Source organism: Mauremys reevesii, linkage group 1 (assembly GCF_016161935.1).
Source record: "Mauremys reevesii isolate NIE-2019 linkage group 1, ASM1616193v1, whole genome shotgun sequence".
In the NCBI taxonomy this organism is placed as follows: Eukaryota; Metazoa; Chordata; order Testudines; family Geoemydidae; genus Mauremys; species Mauremys reevesii.
Window position 1 is genome coordinate 332,580,423 of NC_052623.1, and position 19,944 is coordinate 332,600,366.

At 39.1% G+C, this 19,944-nt stretch overlaps 1 protein-coding gene across 4 annotated transcripts in view; it reads left to right on the forward strand.

Moving 5' to 3' along the window:
• The window catches only part of COG5 (component of oligomeric golgi complex 5), a 324,671-nt gene that overhangs the window by 124,517 nt on the left and 180,210 nt on the right, over positions 1-19,944 (forward strand). For all 4 annotated transcript variants that reach the window (XM_039516771.1, XM_039516790.1, XM_039516780.1 and 1 more), the window contains one exon: positions 4,176-4,306. In XM_039516771.1, the coding sequence (XP_039372705.1) occupies positions 4,176-4,306 (131 nt within the window). The remainder of the gene's footprint in view (positions 1-4,175; positions 4,307-19,944) is intronic.

Genomic DNA, 19,944 nt, shown 5'->3' on the forward strand with positions numbered 1-19,944 from the left:
ATTCAAAGCACTGCAGACCAAAATACATTTCAATGGGTATTCTGTTGTTTAACAGTGCAATTAAAATGGCGATTAATCACGATTCATTTTTAAATTGTGATCAATTTTTTTTTGAGTTAATCGCGTGAGTTAACTGTGATTAATCAACAGCCCTAATAAAAATTTATGTAGTAAATCCTGTCTCCATTGAAATGAATGGCAAAACTCTCATTGACATTAACAGGACTAGGTTTTCACTCATGAAGTTTAGTTACTGTCAAAATAAAACCCAACTTTTTAAAACTAAGGTTTGCATAATGTGTATGGGAGTAAGAAGATTTTGTCCTTTTATATGAAATTATTCCATAATATATGCCATGCATAAGAAATAATTTAAGAATTTAAAATAACAACATAAATTAAAATAACAATAACAATTTAAGTAGTGTTGTAGCCGTATCGGTCCCAGGATATTTTACTGGACCAACTTCTGTTGTCTCTGCTTGTCTCTCACCAACAGAAGTTGGTCCTGTGACGGGCCACCCCTTCCCCCCCCGGGGTGCATCCTGGAACTGGGGTACCACTGTGCCCTCTGTCTTACCAATCTGGGTTCCCTCTCACACTGTGACATTGTGACAAGCTGCAAAGCCCTTCAAGATTGCCCTCAGACAAACATCCACAGGGAGGGTCCACATCCAGCTGTGTTCATGAATCCTCTGCTAGCCACTGCATGAAGCAACAAGAGAGAGGCTCCAGCCAAAATACTCCCCAGCCTCTGACTCCGGAGCTGTATCGTCCTATCTTGGTCAAAAGCCTGGCCAGTATATGAGTTGTTACCCAGTCTGCCACTTCTACAAAGGAAAGTTGACGTGCCTCAACTCTTGGTCTCGAGCTGAGATTTTCCCCCAAGCACTTCACTCAAACCATACTGTTTTAGGTAAAAATATAAAATAGATTTGTTAACTACAGAAAGATAGATTGTAAGTGATAGTAAACAGACCAAAGTAGATTACCTAGCAAATAAACTAAAACACAATCTAATCCTAATATACTAGATAGGATTTGAATTAAGCAGTGTCTCACCCTATTAGATAGTATAAACAGTCCACCAAGGTTTCATACACAGGCAGGTTTCCTTCTTTCCTGCTTGGGACCAGCACTTCGCCCAGTTCAGTCTTTGTTTCTCAGGTATTTCCAGGTGGGGAATGAGGCCCCTTGGTGGTGTCACTTCCCCCTTTTATAGCTTATTCCATATGGTGGGAACCCCTTTGTTCCAAACCAAGTTCCCAATCCAGTTTGTGGAAGAATACAGGTACCAAAATAGAGTTCGGTATCATGTGAACTGGTCACAAGCCCTTGCATGCTCTGATGAGTCATGGTAGCCATTATCCATAGGCTGACTGACAGATCATCAGGTGAAGATAAGCTTTCTCCATGGCCCATTGTCTTTGTTGATGTGCCATTCAACTTGAATAGGCCAATTATAGTGTGCTGGCAGACTTTATGTAAAGCTTTTATGGGTATTAACCAGGTACATGCACATTTGAAATACAAATACATAGTCAAAAATCATAACTCCAGATACAAAAATGATACATTCATACAAATAGGATAATCATATTCAGCAAACCATAACTTTTCCATTGACACTTTACATGACACATTTTGTATAAGATGCATCATAATTATGTCATAATCATGTCATAATTATATCACTATGGTGAATATGGGGTGCAGTGTATCACAGGTCCAATAAAAGATATTACGTCACCCACCATGTCTCTCTAATAACAGTTTTAATAAATTAGAAAGTTTTAAGTGTCAGTTACAATGAAAAACAATTATTTTCAGATTGGTAGGTTATGGTGTATTATACCACAATTATTCCTTGATTATTTATTTTAAAGAAAACCCACCTTAACTATTTTCTTTGCTTTTGCTCAGAACTTTATCATTTGACTTTGTGTGCGCACATAAGCTACCAAATACTAGGCTGCTTTCTGATCATTAGACAATATGCCAACGTATTCAGTTATTGTAGGATAAAATGACTTTAGTTTCATTGTATTATTTCTTCATTGCTTAGATAGTAGAAATACAAGTGTGATCCCTAGCCCTTATATTGGATTAGCTATCTACACTGTGTGCTTTATTTCCAGTGAACATACTTACAATTGCATCATGTTCATGAAAAGCAGACATGAGAACCAGACTATTGCCACAGAATTCACATTGAAAAAAGTGATCAACTTTCATATCTTTTTATGTTTCTCTAGAGTTCAGCTATATTAAGTTTAGAAATCTTCTCCTCTCCCACGCTGTATAAACATATTCAATTTGTACTCTCCTTACTCTTTCTGCATGTGGATTTGTAAGACTTCTTTTGTAAATAGCCACATCCCTGATCTACCAATTTTTTTTTTATTTGCTGGTGTATTGTAAATGCTATGTACTGTGCTGGCATGAGGAAACCTAATTTGAAGACTGATTTGTGAGGAAATGGCAGTATTGTTTATTTAGGACTTGAAAAATGTACTCTTCTAATTGTCTGTGGCAAGTAGGAAGTTTTCTTAGGCGTTTGCCAGAATCACTGCCATCAACATCTTCAGAATATGTATTTCTGTGGTGGGTGGGAAACTGAATATTTACAGATGAAACCCAATGGAGTGCTGCCTTTTTAAATCTGCAGGCAGGAGGGGCTCTGCTCCCTAATTCTTATTCACCATCTCCTCTGGACTGGCCAGTAATCTTTGCAGCAACACGCTCTATGAGCTAGGAGCAGTTTGAGCAACTGTTCTGTCAACTTGGCTGCAGGTGCTTAGCAGCCCCACCAGTGGTAGGCTGTCCCTTCTTGGAGATATGAGGGAGGGAAGAGAGAGCAGCTCTGGCTGCTGAACTATGCTTTCTTGCAGGGCTTTGGTACCATGTGAGAATCTGATGGAAGGAAAAGCAGGATAGGTGCTCCACTGATTACTACTTCCTGAGCCCAGGACAGCCCTTAGCATAGCATGGCTTCCTTCTCTGTTCCGAGACTGAGTACAGCGTGGGAGAGGAGAAGATACTGATAACCTACTCTTTTTCTTCATTCCCCTCAGCTTGAAAAGAAGGCTACAAATAAGTTGAGGGAGGCATATCATGTTTTGGAGGAAAGACAGCATGAATTTGGGAGGGAGATGGCAGTGAATCAGTTTGAGTATTGGAAAGTCACACACTATGAGTTTTGTCGGGGTGTACAGAGAAAGGGGAATACTTCAGACACTTTTAAAAATAATCTCTGTCTGGTATCTATGATATGTACTATACGTATTAGAAATGATCTGTTCGGGCATTATTCTGGGGACATGTGTGTAAATTAGATTTTTTTCCACCTAATTTAGATGTAAAATTGTTAAAGATGCTTTGCCGTATCATCTGTAGTATGCACCCATACCACAGAGCAACTGGCAGTGATCAGTTATCATCTGCTGAAGTACTGGTGAACAGGAAGAAACAATTTTCACACACCAAATGGAAAACTCATAATGGCCTAATCTGGAAGGAAAATGTAAAATTAGGACTTGATGATACAATGTTTGCTTTTGTTGTCTTCCTGGGATTCTTTTTTGAAAGTACTCAAAGGGAACTAGAACAGACGAATAAAAATGCCCTGTATCTGCTGAGAGGATCAAGGTCAGGCCTCTGGATAAGTTAGCTATAAGAGAATAGAAATATGGAAATACATTATTTGGGTGAGACATTTTTTCAAATGCGATTAGAAAGAAGGAAACCGTGGATATAGGGATGACTTTAGTAACACTCATAATTTTATTTTTCAACAGATAAACACTCTTGTAATATTGAAAAGAGATTTTACCATCCTTCCTCTTTGATTTAAAAATAGATTTTTCTGTCATCTTTGACATATAGGCTGCAAACTAAATCATGATTTCTGCACTTTAATTATAACACCCACATATTTGGAAATGTCTGGGTTTACAGGAAAGCTATGAAATGAGTGCAGTGAATTTACTGTAGTAATGCTCACTTCTTGAATAATTTTCCTTTGATTTTTCAGTTTGTTTAATACAATAAATTATTTGAATACATGCTACATCAAGTACCATATGAAAATGTCAGAAATACCTGTATGTTGTAAAAGTTTCATGATCATATATGTCAGAATTTTTAATTTTACCTAAATTCTGTTGCTTTTATAGATTATCTTTCACAAGGGATAGACCTCTCTGGAATAGAAGTAATTGAAAATGACCTGCTTTTTATTGCAAGAGCTCGACTTGAGGTTGAAAATCAGGCTAAACGCTTACTTGAGCAAGGAGTAGAGACTCAGGTAAAATACATTTTTTTTTTCAAAAGCAAAGATAAATATGGAACTTTGAAGCTAATTATTCAGTTTACTATAAGATAAACTGAGGGACCAAACCTGAAAAATCTTACTCATCCGAGCAATTGTTACTCACATAAGGACTCTCACAGAAGTTAATGAGACTAATTGCAATAATAAGTTTACTCACAAAAATAAGATTTTGCAGAATAAGGGCCTGAAAACTTGAGAAAAATTAAATGTGTATTTTATAGACCATAAAATAACAAACTTCTTTTTGTGGTAAGGGGATTGTTTGTTAATTGAAAATATTTTTTATGAACATAATGCTCTGTGCTTTATATTTAAGGTTACTGAGCATTACAAATGAATTTTTGAAAAATGTATTTCCTGAGAATTGCAAAGAATCTGCTGCCATTTAGCTGTGCTTTGGTGTAATGAACTGATTCAGAAGTTTTCCTATTAAAACTTTAAAGGACATCTTAAACTTTGAGATAAAAATCTACTTTAAGGAGCATCAGAATGAATGTGCATAATTATATTCATTTATACTAAATCTGATTACCTACAATTTAAAGGGCCTGAATAAATGTATTATTATATAACTATTTACAATACCGTCTATGCTTTTTTCTGCATTTTTCTATTTTCCTGTCTTAGTATTTTTAAAATAAATTTACATTTTTATAATTAAAATAACCCTTTATTTTAATTTAAAGTCCCTTCATTATCATAAGTGGAATGTTGGTCTAATATAGTTCTGTAGTTGGAATTCTATGGGAAACAAAGTCAGAATATTAGAAAAAGACATTTGTATGCTCTTTTTCACAAAATTTTCTAGTCATGTTAAAAAATTAGGAATGTGATTGTAAGTAAAAACATTAAAATAGCATGAATGTTCCCTACATTTTCAGTGACATTTAAGGGTTAAAGACTTGATTTAAGCTTAATCGCTTTGAAGATATAAAGTGGAGGAATTCTATTGAAAATTAATAGGAAAAAGTGAAAAAAAAAAACGAGACCATCAGTTATATGCAATACTCGCTTACCATATTTGTTTGTACTAGATAATGGAGTGCTAAAAAAAGACCAGCCTGTCTCATACTTATACTTACACTGAGATTTCTTGCCTGCTTAAGGCCAGTATATGGTAGGTTTTGAAGTTGACACAGCAGCAAAATGAGAGCATGGAATTAAGCAGCAGGCTGCATCTTTTTTAAACTTTAAAACAGGGATGAGTTCTATCTGCCCATTACCTCTGCCCTCCTATGCCAGGCATTTAATTGTTTCCAATGTGGGGGTTGTAGGGCTTCTTACCATATAACCTGTTAACCAGTGCCAGGGTTACAGGGCTCGTTACTATATAACCCATAATGCAGAGTGGCTCTCCTCAGTTTATCCTGCAGGACTCAGGTCTCTCTGAGTCTTAGCAGAACTGTGACTTTTATCAGTATGGCTTTCCTAGTGTGTATTACACTAGTGCAAAAAACCTATTGAAAACAATACCTAAGAGGAAGTAGGCAGTAATTTTTTATTGTAAATAGGGCTATCCAGCAAATTAAAAAAATTGCGCAATTAAACAATAATAGGATGCCATTTATTTAAATATTTTTGGATGTTTTCTACATTTTCAAATGTATTCATTTCAATTACAACACAGAATACAAAGTGTACAGTGCTCACTTTATTTTTTATTACAAATATTTGCACTGTAAAAAAGACAAAAGAAATAGCATTTTTCAATTTACCTAATACAAGTACTGAAGTGAAATCTCTTTGTCATGAAAGTTGAACACTTACAAATATAGAATTATGTACAAAAAATAACTGCATTCAAAAACAAAACCAGTAAAACTTTAAAACCTACAAGTCCACTCAGTCCTATTTCTTGTTCAGCCAATCACTCAGACAAATGAGTTTGTTGACATTTGCAGGAGATAGTGCTGCCCACTTCCTGTTTACAATGTCACCTGAAAGTGAGAACAGGTGTTTGTATGGCACTTTTGTAGCCGGCATTGCAAGGTATTTATGTGCCAGATATGCTAAACATTCATATGCCCCTTTGTGCTTCAGCCACCATTCCAGAGGACGTGCTTCCATGCTGATGACACTCATTAACAATAATGCATTAATTAAATTTGTGACTGAACTCCTTTGGGGAGAATAGTATGTCTCCTGCTCTGTTTTACCCGCATTCTGCCATATATTTCATGTTATAGCAGTCTCAGCTGATGACCCAGCATGTTGTTCATACCAATGTGAAATTTCTAAAAATAGCTACAGCACTCGACCCAAGATTTAAGAATCTGAAGTGCCTTCCAAAATCTGATTGGAACGGGGTGTGGAGCATGCTTTCCGAAAACTTAAAAGAGCAACACTTAAAAGAGCAGAAACTACAGAACCCAAACCACCAAAAAAGAAAATCAACCTTCTGCTGGTGTTATCTGACTCAGAGGATGAAAATGAACATGCGTAGTCCTTATGGCATTGGATCATTATCGAGCAGAACCCATCATTAGCATGTACGCATTGTCCTCTGGAATGGTGATTGACGTATGAAGGGACATATGAACCTTTAGCACATCTGGCATATAAATATCTTGCAACTCTGGCTACAACAGTGCCATGCCAATGCTTGTTCTCACTGTCAGCTGACATTGTAAACAAGAAGCGGGCAGCATTATCTCCTGCAAATGTAAACAAACTTGTTTACCTGAGTGATTGTCTGAACAAGAAGTAGGACTGAGTGGACTTGTAAGCTCTACAGTTTTACGTTGTTTTGTTTTCGAGTGCAGTTATGTAACAAAAAAAATCTACATTTGTAAGTTGCACTATAGTACTTGTATGAAGTGAATGATAAAATACTATTTCTTTTGTTTATCGTTTTTACAGTGCAAATATTTATAATAAATAATATAAAATGAGCACTGTACAGTTTGTATTCTGTATTGCAATTGAAATAAATATATTTGAAAATGTAGAAAAACGTCCAGAAATATTTAATAAATGTTAATTGGTATTCTATTATTTAAGAGTGCGATTAAAGTGTGATTAATTGCAATAAATTTTTTTGAATTTATTGTGTGAGTTATCTGTGATTAATTGACAGCCTTAGTTGTAAATATAGCAAAAAGATCTTTAAGATTAGTGTTTACTCCTTTCAGTTTGGGTTCTTTTCACATTGTCAGATTTGACCTTGTCTGACAATATTTTATTCATATTAAATACTAACACAGGGCTGACAAACCCCAGGAAAATTAATCTCACTTCATTTGAAGAATTGATAGTTTTATTAGACGTTTCAGACTGTATCAGGATAATCAAGAGATTATTAGAGTAGATGCCTGTTGTGCTTTAGTGAGTGACCGGTTTCCAATCAAACTGGGGATTGTTTGGAAGAACTTTATTAGTGCTTAATTGTATCAGAAGAAAAAGAAAGATGAAACTGTCATGATGAAATGTTGCTTGGTTTGCTTCACTGATTTCTTGATTAAGAGAATAATGTGCCTTAGAGACTGTGCTTCCTTCCATTGTCCTGAGAAATATAGAATTACAGAGATGAACAGCAGATACTATGTCTTTGTTTAGAACTTTTTATCGTTCTAGTTGTATGTATTTATGTGACAGATATACTTACTTTTCATACATTTCAAGGCTGGATGTTGACCATAAGAGAGTTGAGATTCTCCCTACTTCTTTCTTTTGTGTTTTGTGTAAGAGAAGCCATGAAATAGCTCAACTTCCTAGTTAATCCTTTCTGAGCAGGCATGCCTCTGTGCAGCTGAGGATAGTGCATTTGTAGTTTCTGATGTGATAACTTCGGAATAATTTGGATGTGTATATATACATTCTGTAGTTGTAGTTTTATGTCCTGTATTTCTCTTTAAATAGTAAACACTCTAGATTATGTTCCTACTACATTAAACAGATGTTTTTTGTCTTAGCAACCATCATGATTCATGTCTGTGTGAGTTGAGTTTATAGCCCTTTGTATTTTCAGTTAGTTGATTTTGAATGTTGTTCTGTTCTCAAGACCAGGTGGCAAGTATTGAATGTATCTTTAGCATACTATGCCAAAGTATCTAGTCATATTATGAAAACCTTTGCAAAAGTTATTTACAAGTGGTATTTCCTGAACAGTTTATTTCTGAGTATTCTTGCAACCACCTTGAGGGAGAAGGGAATTTAACTATAAGGTTTTAAAAAGCTAGCTAGATAATGTCTATAATGAGATCTGCTTCGTTACAATTGTATGTAATGTTGGGCTGGAAACTTAAAGAACATAAATCACAAGATGAATACAAGGAGACTTAATTACATGTCTGTTACTGTATTTTACATATGCTAAAGCTTATTCACATTGACTGAGGCAAAGAAGGCAAAATTATTAAGTAGATATGCAGATGTGTGTTTATTATTCAAAAGTTATACTATTGTACATCTGAAAGGTTTGAGATTATACAAATTAATATGCAAAGAACATTTTATATTTCTAATTTGTATTCTACATGCTATTTTGAAAAAAGGTTTGTGCCTCTGTTGATCTGGGTTGATACTGTGGACAGAATTGGAATTAATGATTGTGTGAGACAAAATTATTTTTCTGTTTCTCACAATATACTGTACATGGAAATGATTAAAAATTGCTTGTTAAATCATCCATCAATAACATGGTGATAAGGCATTCTGTTGAATGCAATCTGCATTGTAAACATCTCCTGTTGTATGTGTCCAACTAACAACTAAAGATCCATGGGAATTAGAACTGAATCTTGTATTCTCAGTTCATTATACAATTTGCATTTTGAAGTCAAGTCAGAAGACAGTTTGAAATTTACAAAACAAAAAGTATTTAATTTATTTTAAGGAAGTGATAAAAAAGGAAGATATAATTCCACTCTCCAAACATTTATAAAAATACACACAGGATTTGATCAGATGCTTTGATACAGGTTGATGAGCTATCATTTCTCAGGATCTTAATACAGACATATAGTATCTTGAGATTATTCTGAGAATAATTCTGAGTGGTGTTTGAAATAGAAATCTCTAGATTTTTTCCCCTCCTTTTGAAAGGAACGCAGTTGTGATTGGTAAGACCAGAACTTGACTATGTATGTTTTTATGTATATGCTTGCAAAGTCCATGCATCTCCTTTATAAGCCAAATACTCAATGCTCTTTTTTTTTAATATAAACAATCCAGGTTTTATAGATTCCAAGGCCAGAAGGGGTGACAGTGATCATCTAGTCTGACCTCCTGTGTAACATAGGCCATAGAACTTCCCCAAAATAATTCCTAGAACATATAATTTAGGAAAAAGATCCAATCTTGATTTCAAAATTGTCAGTGATGGAGAATTCTCCACAACCCTTGGTAAATTGTTCGTCTGGTTAGTTACTCTCACTGTTAAAAATGTACGCCTTATTTCCAGTCTGAATTTGTGTAGCTTTACGTTCCAGCCATTGTATCATGATTGAAGAGCCAATTATTAAATATTTGTTCCCCATGTAGGTACTTATAGACTGTAATCAAGTCACTCCTTAACCTTCTCTTTGTTAAACTAAGTAGATTGAGTCATTCCTATAAATCATGTTTTCTAATCTTTAATCGTTCTTGCAGCTCTTCTCTGAACCCTCTCGAGTTTATCAACATCCTTCTTCTGATGAGCCCTCTTACAGTAGTTCATCAGTATGCATCTGAAAATGGGGTAAGGGGGAGTAAAAAAATTATAACTACGAGAAACACATAGGTGTCACCTTTTTAAGCAAAAGAATTGTAGCTACCAAAAATTCACCACCTGTCTCCTAGAATTGTACTATTCTCCATGTAATGCTACCCTGACTTATGATGACTGTCAACCATGACATGAGGCACAGTGCTAACAAGGTGAAACTTCTCCTTCTAACATTTCAACAACTATCTGTCCAGTGAAGAAATTGCTGCTATTATCTTTAATCATTTAGATAATCCCTACTACCTGTGACAAGATATAGAGATCTCAACTGGCAGCAGGGCTTGACAAATTCATTCACTTCTTGCTAGGGTCGAGCGGGATGTTTTCCCAATCTTCTCTCTGTCTAACCTAATCTTATTTTGATGCTCACATCACCATTGTATCTGAGCACCTCCCAAGAGTAGGATTAATAGCAATGATACCTCTCTCTTCTGTGGCTAATGTGGGAGCATAAGCTATCAACTTCTTCAGAATTTAAGCTATTCCTCCGTGGCCATGAAGATGACCTTAGAGATGTGACTTGAATATAAAGTAATGTACTGTTAGTCGTCTTGAGTTTGCAGACAGATACCTCCACTGCCTCTGCCACTTCTTGTAGATCTTCCAATCAACAGCAGACTGAAATTTACCAGACTGATCAATTTCACTGCAGCTGTTCTATGGAAACCTGAGCAGTAGTGAACCTATCAAGAATAATATCAAATTCCTGCTATTGATACTATTTCTTGGGAAAGCGATGAGCCAAAGGACCCAAAAATAGTGGATGCGAAGAAGGATTGGGTAGTGGAAAACTTTAAACCTTCTCCTTTCCTTTTGTTGCAGTAGCCAGGGGACTAAGGGGAGCAGCAAAGATAAGCATCCAGAAAGCTCATGGAGAAAAGTAGATAACTGAGCATCCCCCCTCACAGCAGCCAGGAGGTTCTGAAGGGAAAAAAAAAAAGCTCATTCTTTTCTGTAGTTATGGGAGGGAAGATGGAGTTTTCAATTTATCTGAAATCTATGAAAAAGGAGGCTTATTTTAAAATTGGAACCCTAAAGCTGGGTCCATGGCAAGCACCATCTTCCTTCCCAGCAGGTGAAGGTCGCAGAGGAGCTAGGCTTCTACCATGGGGTTGCTCCAAGATCTGAGTCCGAATTCCCTCTGAGAGCTCATTCCACAGCCTGATCTCCTCAGGGGGATATTTTTTTCCAGGAGAAAAAAATACACCCTGGCAGTACCCTGCATGAGGGGGCCCTTGGCATAGCGAAGTAATTGCCCACAGTTGTCCTCTGAGTCCTCTCTGAAGGGTAAAAATGGAGCCACTCAATCCTTGCTAAGAGTCACAAAGACAAGCAAACCTCACAAACAGTGACATCAAAGACTACTGTCAGATCTTAAGAAATTGTCCTGCACACTTTGTCATCCTCTGACAGAGGGAGATCACAGTTAAATTTTATCAGTGCAGTTTCTATCCCATACTCAGGCCTTACTGACCTATATCAAAGGAATGTGAGGATTCAAGAGCCTCCCTTGCTGCCCTGTCAAAACCTTTTCAATGGCCTTTTCCCAGAAACGGATGTTTGGAAACAGGTTGAAAATTAGCAAAATTGCAAGCATCAAGGATTGGCTTCTTCAGCAGTGATCTCCCAACAGCTTTCTGGTGTTCTGATACCCTGTCATTCCTGAAGGGAAACATCAGCAATCTGTATCAATAATGGATATTGGTCCAACTTTCAGGTTGTGGCCTGACGCATCCCCAGCACATCCAAGGCCAGTGAGACACACTGAACGTTAGTGAGTAAAGCCTGGAATTGTCTGCATGAGATACTGTTCTTTTTACACGGCAGTATATTTCTCAATGGGGATCTGAATAATTTCAGTAACATGAAAATTCTTCATAGTGAAAAACTCTACTCTGTACCAGCTAGGATTAACCAAATTGTGAACTTTCTGGAATAGTTTGCTGTGCATAGTATTGTGGATGTTATAATGGAGGTGAAGAAACATTTTCTTTCCTGTAGAGACATAGCATAAGATTTCAAAAGTTTTAATGCTACCATTGGTCAGGCTCAGCCTGAGACTTTCACCACTGTCACTCTTGCTCTTTCTGCTCTCAGCTCATCTAAAGTCAACTATGTTGACCTGCGAGGATGTTGCCAATGGACAGGGCGCTGTCATAGACAAAAAGATAGACAAAAGATCATTATAAATGGCTACCAAGCCATTGATAGAGTGGTTGCTTGGTTAAACAATATTCTTTCTCACGACTGCCTGCAAACACATTGATTCCATTGACATACAAGGGCAGCCCACCAGAAACCATATAAATACACTTGAGTTTTGAATTGAAGGAGTCAGTGATTAGTCTGTGACAAAAGTATAACTTCCACCTGCTGAACTTTGAGTCCTGAAACAAATTTCAGATCCAGAGTGGGCCCAGTTCTGTGTGTCCCCTACCAACCTGATATAGTCTCATGATTGTCATGGCTGAAATTCTAAATTGATCCAGAAGAATAATCAATTATGTAGACATTGAAATTATTCATATTAGGGTTGCAGGATTGGGCCGTAAAATGGCACTAGAGCTTGACTGAGCAACTTTCTACCTGGGTGGTCCTCTGCGTCCTTCACAACTTCAGTTTGCAAAATAAACCATGCCAGGGCCATCTGATAATGACATTTAGCTCTTTCATAGTGCCTTTGATTTGAGGAACCTCCAGATGCTTTACAAGCAGTGAATAATCATATGAGTCAGAGGAGTAGTAGTAGTAGTAGTAGTATCATCTCTATATTGTTTGTTTGTTTGTTTGTTTTTGCCATTGGAAAACTGAGGTACCAAGAAGTCAGATGACTTGCCCAAGTCAAACAAAAAGCATGAGGTAGAGCTTTGAAGGGAACTCAGGATTTCTGACTCTTACTCCTGCACCTTAACCATAAGGTTATCTTTCCTGTCTTGTGTTGGGTAATATAAATATAGTTTTGTCCTTGACCATGACTTCCTGATTTGTTTTATGATCCCATTCAAGTATGTCTGTGTGTCCTTCTGGAAAAAACTTTTTGCAATTTTTCCTTTTTGGTCAGCTTATTAGTTTAGACTTTCTGTAGACAGAAGAGATGCTTCACGACCCTGCACACATTAGGTTCTTTGGGACTGTCAACAATATTAGTAAAACTCTTAAGAGTGGGAGGCAAACCTTCATTAGCAGAGGTCTTGGGACTCTGGAATTTCCTTTTATAGGAGTGAAGAATGACAGTACATCTTAAGGAAAAATTATTTTGTAGTTAAGACCGTAGACTGAGATGCAGACAAACTATTCTTGGGTTCTTGGTTCTGTTCTTGCTCTGAAACAGATCATGTGAGACCTTGGGGATATTATGTAAAGTGTCTATGCTTCAGTCCCTGCTCTATAAGAGGGAGATAATAGTATTTTCCTACCTCACATGGGTGCTGTGAAAATAAATCCATTGATATTTGTGAGGCATTCAGATACTGGTGATCATGTTAGAGAATCCAATAAATAAATGTAAAATAAATAACTACTTTCTGATCTAAATGAATGTAAATTACACCACTGTAGCTTTTCATAATAATGATTAAGAGAAGTTTTTTCTAAAAAAAACAAAACAAAAAACCACCCTCTGCCAACTACACCCAAACAAATTAAGGAAGAAAGGGAAGAAAACCCACAAAAAAGAGGAATTCTTTACTCTATTCCTCTTTTTACTTCTGGGGGGATATGGTGCCAAAAATTCAAAATTCTGCACCAAATTTTTTTTCAAAATTGTGCAAATAAAATTTGCAGAAAATGCAATATAATCACACAAGTTTCAATTGTTTTGGTAAGTTATTTAAACTACAATATAGAAAAAAACACAATAGCTATTCAGCATTTCCTAAACACGTGAAAATTAAGTTACAAATGCTTGGTAACTAATACCCTGCATTCCAGTTATAATCCTGGATTTTCATCTGACTACATTAAAGAACACCAAACAGCCCCCAACCCCCCCAAAAAAAATCAACAAAAAACCAAAGAATGTCATTTTAAATTGCTCAGACTTTCACACATGAGTCATACAATTTTGCTAATCATTGTTATGGTCGTGGCTGGGTACTTTGGGAAGTGCTTGGTTCTGATTGTCCTGACATTTTAGTGACTGGTAAATGTTTTATTTGCTCTCAAAGTATTTTATTGGCTAAGTAAAATAAATCCTGCACTGTAATCTAACCCCACTGTGCCACTTTGGCACAGGAAAAAAGTGAGAGAGAACATGAGATCTTCCTAGCTGATTCCCATGCTGTCATTTATAAGGCTTTACATCACTCTGGCAATGTAGGGGCCTTAAAACTTTTACAGGTTTTATGCTTCTGGGGGAATTGACTGAGAATGGGAACAATGGGAATATTAACAATGTTATACACAGGCAGTCTGCTACATTTCTGCCTCAGGGAATGAGATCAATTAACCATCAATAGCAACATTAACAAAGGCTATATCTACACTACCAGTTTTTATCTACAAAAGTGCTAGTGACACACAAGTTTGCATAATAAAAATTGGAATCTCATGTTCACACTTACTCCCTCTATCGGTAGATTGCGTCCACAGTGGGGGCACCGTCATTGACAACATGAGTATTGCAATGTGGGTACCTATCCCACAGCCTAGCTCCACACCTTCCGTCAGTAGGTGTTTGGGAAGGCGGAGCAGATCGCGGTACATCTTGGGACCTGGCTAAATGTCCCGTGATGCATTGCTTTGTGTCTCAACAGTCCACGGGCTTCCAGCTTTGTTTTGTGACATTTTTGTAATGGCCATTGTCTGCTGTGCATCCCGGTATCTTTGTGGGAAGGGATGGATCCTGCACTGTTCTCCTATGCTCTGTTAACTGTCATGAAGACATTGTGGATGGCAGCACAGTTAATCATCAAGTTCCTAACTGAAGAAGACTCCCAGTTGCCTGACATGCTGTGTGATATGGATAGGAGCAACGTTAGATTGCTTTTGGCATTCACAGAGCAGCTGCATAGGGTAGACCATCGCTTTTGGGCTCAGGAAACAAGCACTGAATGGTGGGATCGTATTGTCATGCAGGTGTGGGATGAAGAGCAGTGGCTACAGAACTTTCGGATATGGAAAGCCATCTTCCTGGAACTGCAGGCGGAGCTTGCCCCAGACCTTGTGGCTCAAGGACACCAGAATGAGAGCTGCCCAATTGGTACAAAAGCGTGTGTCAATCGCTGGTGGAAGCTGGCAATTCCAGACTGCTGCCAGTTGGTTGCGAATCAATTTGGAGTTGGGAAGTTGACCATTGGAGCTACGTTAATGCAAGTGTGCAGGGCAATTAATCACATCCTGCTATGAAGGACCATGACTCTGGGAAATGGGGGTAAAATAATGGACAGCTTTGCAGAAATGGGTTTCCCTAACTGAAGAGGCAATAGATGGCACATACATTCCAATTTTGGCACCAGAATGACCTTGTGACAGAGTATATCAATAGGGTGGGGTACTTCTCCATGGTGTTGCAGGCACTTGTGGATCACTGTGGGCATTTCACTGACATCATTGTGGGGTGTTTTGGGAAGGTGCATGACGGATGTATCTTCAGGAGCACTAGCCTGTATAGCAAGCTACAAGCGGGGACTTTCTTTCCAGACCAGATTACAGTGGGAGATGTTGAAATGCCTATAGTGATCCTGGGCGTAACGCTGACAGCTGTGGCTCATGAAACCTTACACGGGAAATGTGGATAGCTGTAATGAGTGGTTCAACAACAGGCTGAGTAGGTGCTGGATGACTGTGGAATGTGCCTTTGGCACATTAAAGGCATTCTGGTGTTGCCTTTATGTCAGGCTAGACCTTTAATGACGATAATATTCCCATGGTCATAGCTGCATGCTGTAAATTGCATAATCTCTGTGATGCTAAGGGTGAAAGGTTTGCTTAGGGGTGGACCGCTGAGGCAGACTACTTGACCACTGATTTTGAGCAGCCAGATACCAGGGCTGTCAGAGGATCCCAGAGGGGGCAATTTGAATCATAGAGGCTCTGAAGCAGCACTGCAGTACGTCTTGGAACATGTCGTCTTTGCTGCCTCTTCGGTGCTTTCTTATCTGGCAGAGATGCTTGGCAAGGGTGCGTGGGGTGTTCCTGAAGGCCACATCTGGTGAAGCACAGGGGGCTATGCACAGGAGCAGGATTGTTAAATTCACGCACAGCATTGTAACATTTCAGTTAAATATACCTTTTGCAACATTGAAATCACTTTCTCACTGACCCTAGCCAGGCACACATCTCCACAAACAGTCAAAGCATGGTGAGTGTTGGCGGGATAGAGCGGCTGCTCCACATGGGGAAAAGAGCACACGCTCTCTGCAAGGGTCATGGTGCAGCATTCTAGGGGAAAAATTCTAAAATTCTTCCACACTTTTCCAGAGGCGGGGAACATTCTAGCAGACATCTCACTGCTAATGGTAAGCAGGGAAACGAGAGTACATCTACTCCATTTGTGATTTCCGCCCTGCTCCCTATGCTGCTCGCCTATGTGCCACTTTGGTCCCTGCACAAATGATTGCTGAAGGGCGTGGGAAAGTTTCCTACAATGGGGGAAGGAACAAAGCTGCTTTGCCATGGAACCTTTGGCAGAGGATTACCGAGTACCTCCAGGAAACTTTCCTGGAGATATCTCTGGAGGATTCCCGTGAGATCTCGGCATGCATCAACACTCTGTTCTGCTGTACTGATTAGCTACACAGGGAAAGGTCCACCTCACAGAAACACAGCCAGCCTCCCACATTTCTATATCCTTAACCCACCTCTGCACTACACAAGCCACAGCCCCTTAACAGGCATCTCATCTCCTGCTTCTTGCTCCCCGGAGAGTGATTGCTGAGACTGGCTAGACACCTCTAGAGTGGAAAACAGTTCCTGGCTGCCTGCCTGCCTCCTTGCTGGGAGCTGCACATCCTCGTGTAACTCCACCTCTTCATCAATAACTTTGGGTAGGTCTATACTCACCGTCCGGGTCAACGCGGTGAGTTCGACTTCTCGGAGTTCGAACTATCGCGTCTAATCAAGACACGATAGTTTGAACTCTCCGGTCGACTCCGGAACTCCACCACCGGGAACGGCGGTGGCGGAGTCGACCTTGGAGCCGCGGAGTTCGACCCCGCCGCGTCTGGACGGGTAAGTCAGTCGAACTAGGGTACTTCGAGTTCAGCTACTTGCGTACCCTAGTTCGACCCCCCCCCTTAGTGTAGACCAGGCCTTTGTCTTCCCAGTTGGACCCTCTTTCCACTGCCTCCGTGCCCTCCGAAGTATCCACGGAGCTCTTGGCAGTGGAGGTGGGGCTGCCACTGAGGATAGCATCCAGCTCCTTATAGAATTGGCAGGTCTTAGGTGAAGCACTGGAGTGACGGTTTGCCTCCCTCACCTGATGATATGCCTGCCTCAGCTCCTTTATCTTCACTCTGGATAGCAGCGTGTCCTGTTCATAGCCCTTTTTACACAAGTCTTGAGAAATGTGCCTGTAGGTATAAAAATTCCTATGGCTCAGGTGCAGCTGGGAGTGCACAGCCTCCTCTCCCCATATACTGAGCAGATCCAACAGCTCTGCAGTCATCCAAGCGGGAGATCGTTTGCTGTGATAAGCCACCATAGTCACCTAGGAAGATGTGATGAGACCTCTCCACACCGAGCCAGCAGGGAATGGAATTTAAAAAATTCCCAAGGCATCTAAGGGGGATGGATGGATGGTTGTTTACGTGGCTGCAGGGCGCAATAGACTTCAAACTACTGACCAGAGCAGTCAGGATGGGCATTGTGGGACACCTCCTGGAGGCCAATTAAAGCAATGAAATCAAGCGTGGTGTCTACACTGGCACTTTGTCAAGAAAAATGTAGAGGAAAAAAACGTAAGTCTCTCGTTGGGGTGGATGTATTTAGTCACCAAAGACGGGCATTTTTCCTGACAAAAATTGCATTGCAGTGCGTATGAATGTACTTTTTGGTGACAAAACTTGGTAGTTTTTTTACACAAAAGCTGTTTTCTTTCATTTAAAAACAAACCATTTTCAGGAACATGATACTAACATTTAATTAAGTATTTTTTCGATTCTCAAGAAGTTACAGACATGTTACTAGGCAGGCAGGCTGCTACATTTCTGCCTCAGAGAATGAGATCAATTAACTAGAAGGCAGGCTGCTACATTTCGTCCTCTGGGACAGAGCCTTTCTCATGCATAATAAAAAACAAACAAACCCTAGTCCCCTCCATGCCCGGCAAGCCCCAGTAGCAAGCGAGAGGGACAGAGTCTTTCTTGCTTGTTGGCCAGCCCCACCCCTGACAGTAATCAGCATCTCCCCCTGCAGGCACGCATGCTCCTTGTCCCTCAGTGATTTGCCTGTCTGTGCCTGCTCTCTGCATGCTGGAACAGACGTGCTGCCTGGGCTGATGGGGGAGAAGCGTGTCTCTCCTTCCTTCCACCCCCTCCACCCCCCCCCCGCAGATTTCTTGTGCATTTTTCTGTGTGGGGGGCACAGAAATATGCGGACCATCTTTTGTAAGATGCTCTGATACCATGGTGATGAACACAGTATAAATACCTGAGTAGATAATTTATAGTACAAAAATGTCGTGTACTCTTGCTCCATTAGAAATATAGACCTGATCACCTATATGCATTAATCACATGATGAATGTATACTCTGGCTGAATCCATAGATTGTGCTTCGCCAGCCTGGATGTAAGGGCTAGAGAAGGGCTGCTTAAATGTTTCAGACTATGAACCACAACTTGGTAGGCAGAGGTTTTTTTGTTTTTGTTTTTTGTAGACCACACCCCTTCATTCCTGAACATATGGACCACCTCTCCTAATCACACATCATCCTTGTGACAACTACAGCATGTTCTTACTTGGAAAAGAAGTATTAAGTAAAACACATTTAAATACATTCTTGCCTTAATGCAGTTTATCAGCTGGAAACAGGAAGGTGAAGGGAAAAAATGCGGCATGCAACTGGCAAGCTCTCTGTAGGTCACCAGCAAGAGCTCTCTAAACCACTAGCATTCTATGGACCAGTTTAAGAACCACTGACCTATATGGTTATGTTGTTTACCTTGCTGTACTATGGAAAAGCTGATCAAATTATTCTGATACCATCCCTAACAGATCAGTGTCTAATGTAGCCTCATGGATCTCTACTAACAGGTATTCTGCAGCTTCTTTTGACAGCTTGTTCATTTTAATAAATAACCTGATATTTAAACTAGCCAGTGTTAGGCTCAATAGAATACTTATATCTTTTGGTCCTATTAGCGTAACCCAAGATAATGTTGCGTTGTTGACTTATTCCATTTGATTCATTACTGCCGAGACCTTTCTTTACAGTACCTCTGCCTAGCCAATATTCTTCTGCCCTGTATTTGTGTATTTGAGTCCTACCTACATTAACCATTTTATTTGGTTTTATTGCAACTAATTTTCTCTAGTTTATTTATATATTGTATTTTAATCTTTTGCTTAAACTAAAACATTCTTCTCAGTTTAGTATCATGTTCAGATTTGATTAACATGCTTTTAGTCACGTTCTCTTAAATTATTTCCATAATCTAACAGAGTAACTGCAAATATATGAATATTTAGGGTGACAATGTGTCCCTATGCTGAATATGCTGAATGGGACACCTGGTAAAATTACTTGTATTCAAGCAAGTTCAGTGGCGATCAATCAGAACTATGCAGTACAAATGTTCAAATTTAACATCAAGTTGACTGAGCCCCTGTTAAAAAGAAATACTGCGTCGTTGGAGCCTATTATTTACCTTCTTATCTTTAAATCTTTAGAGTTCACATGGGGAAAGGTGACACACACAGCCCTATCCCCCATATACACAGGGAGAGGTGACACACACACACACACA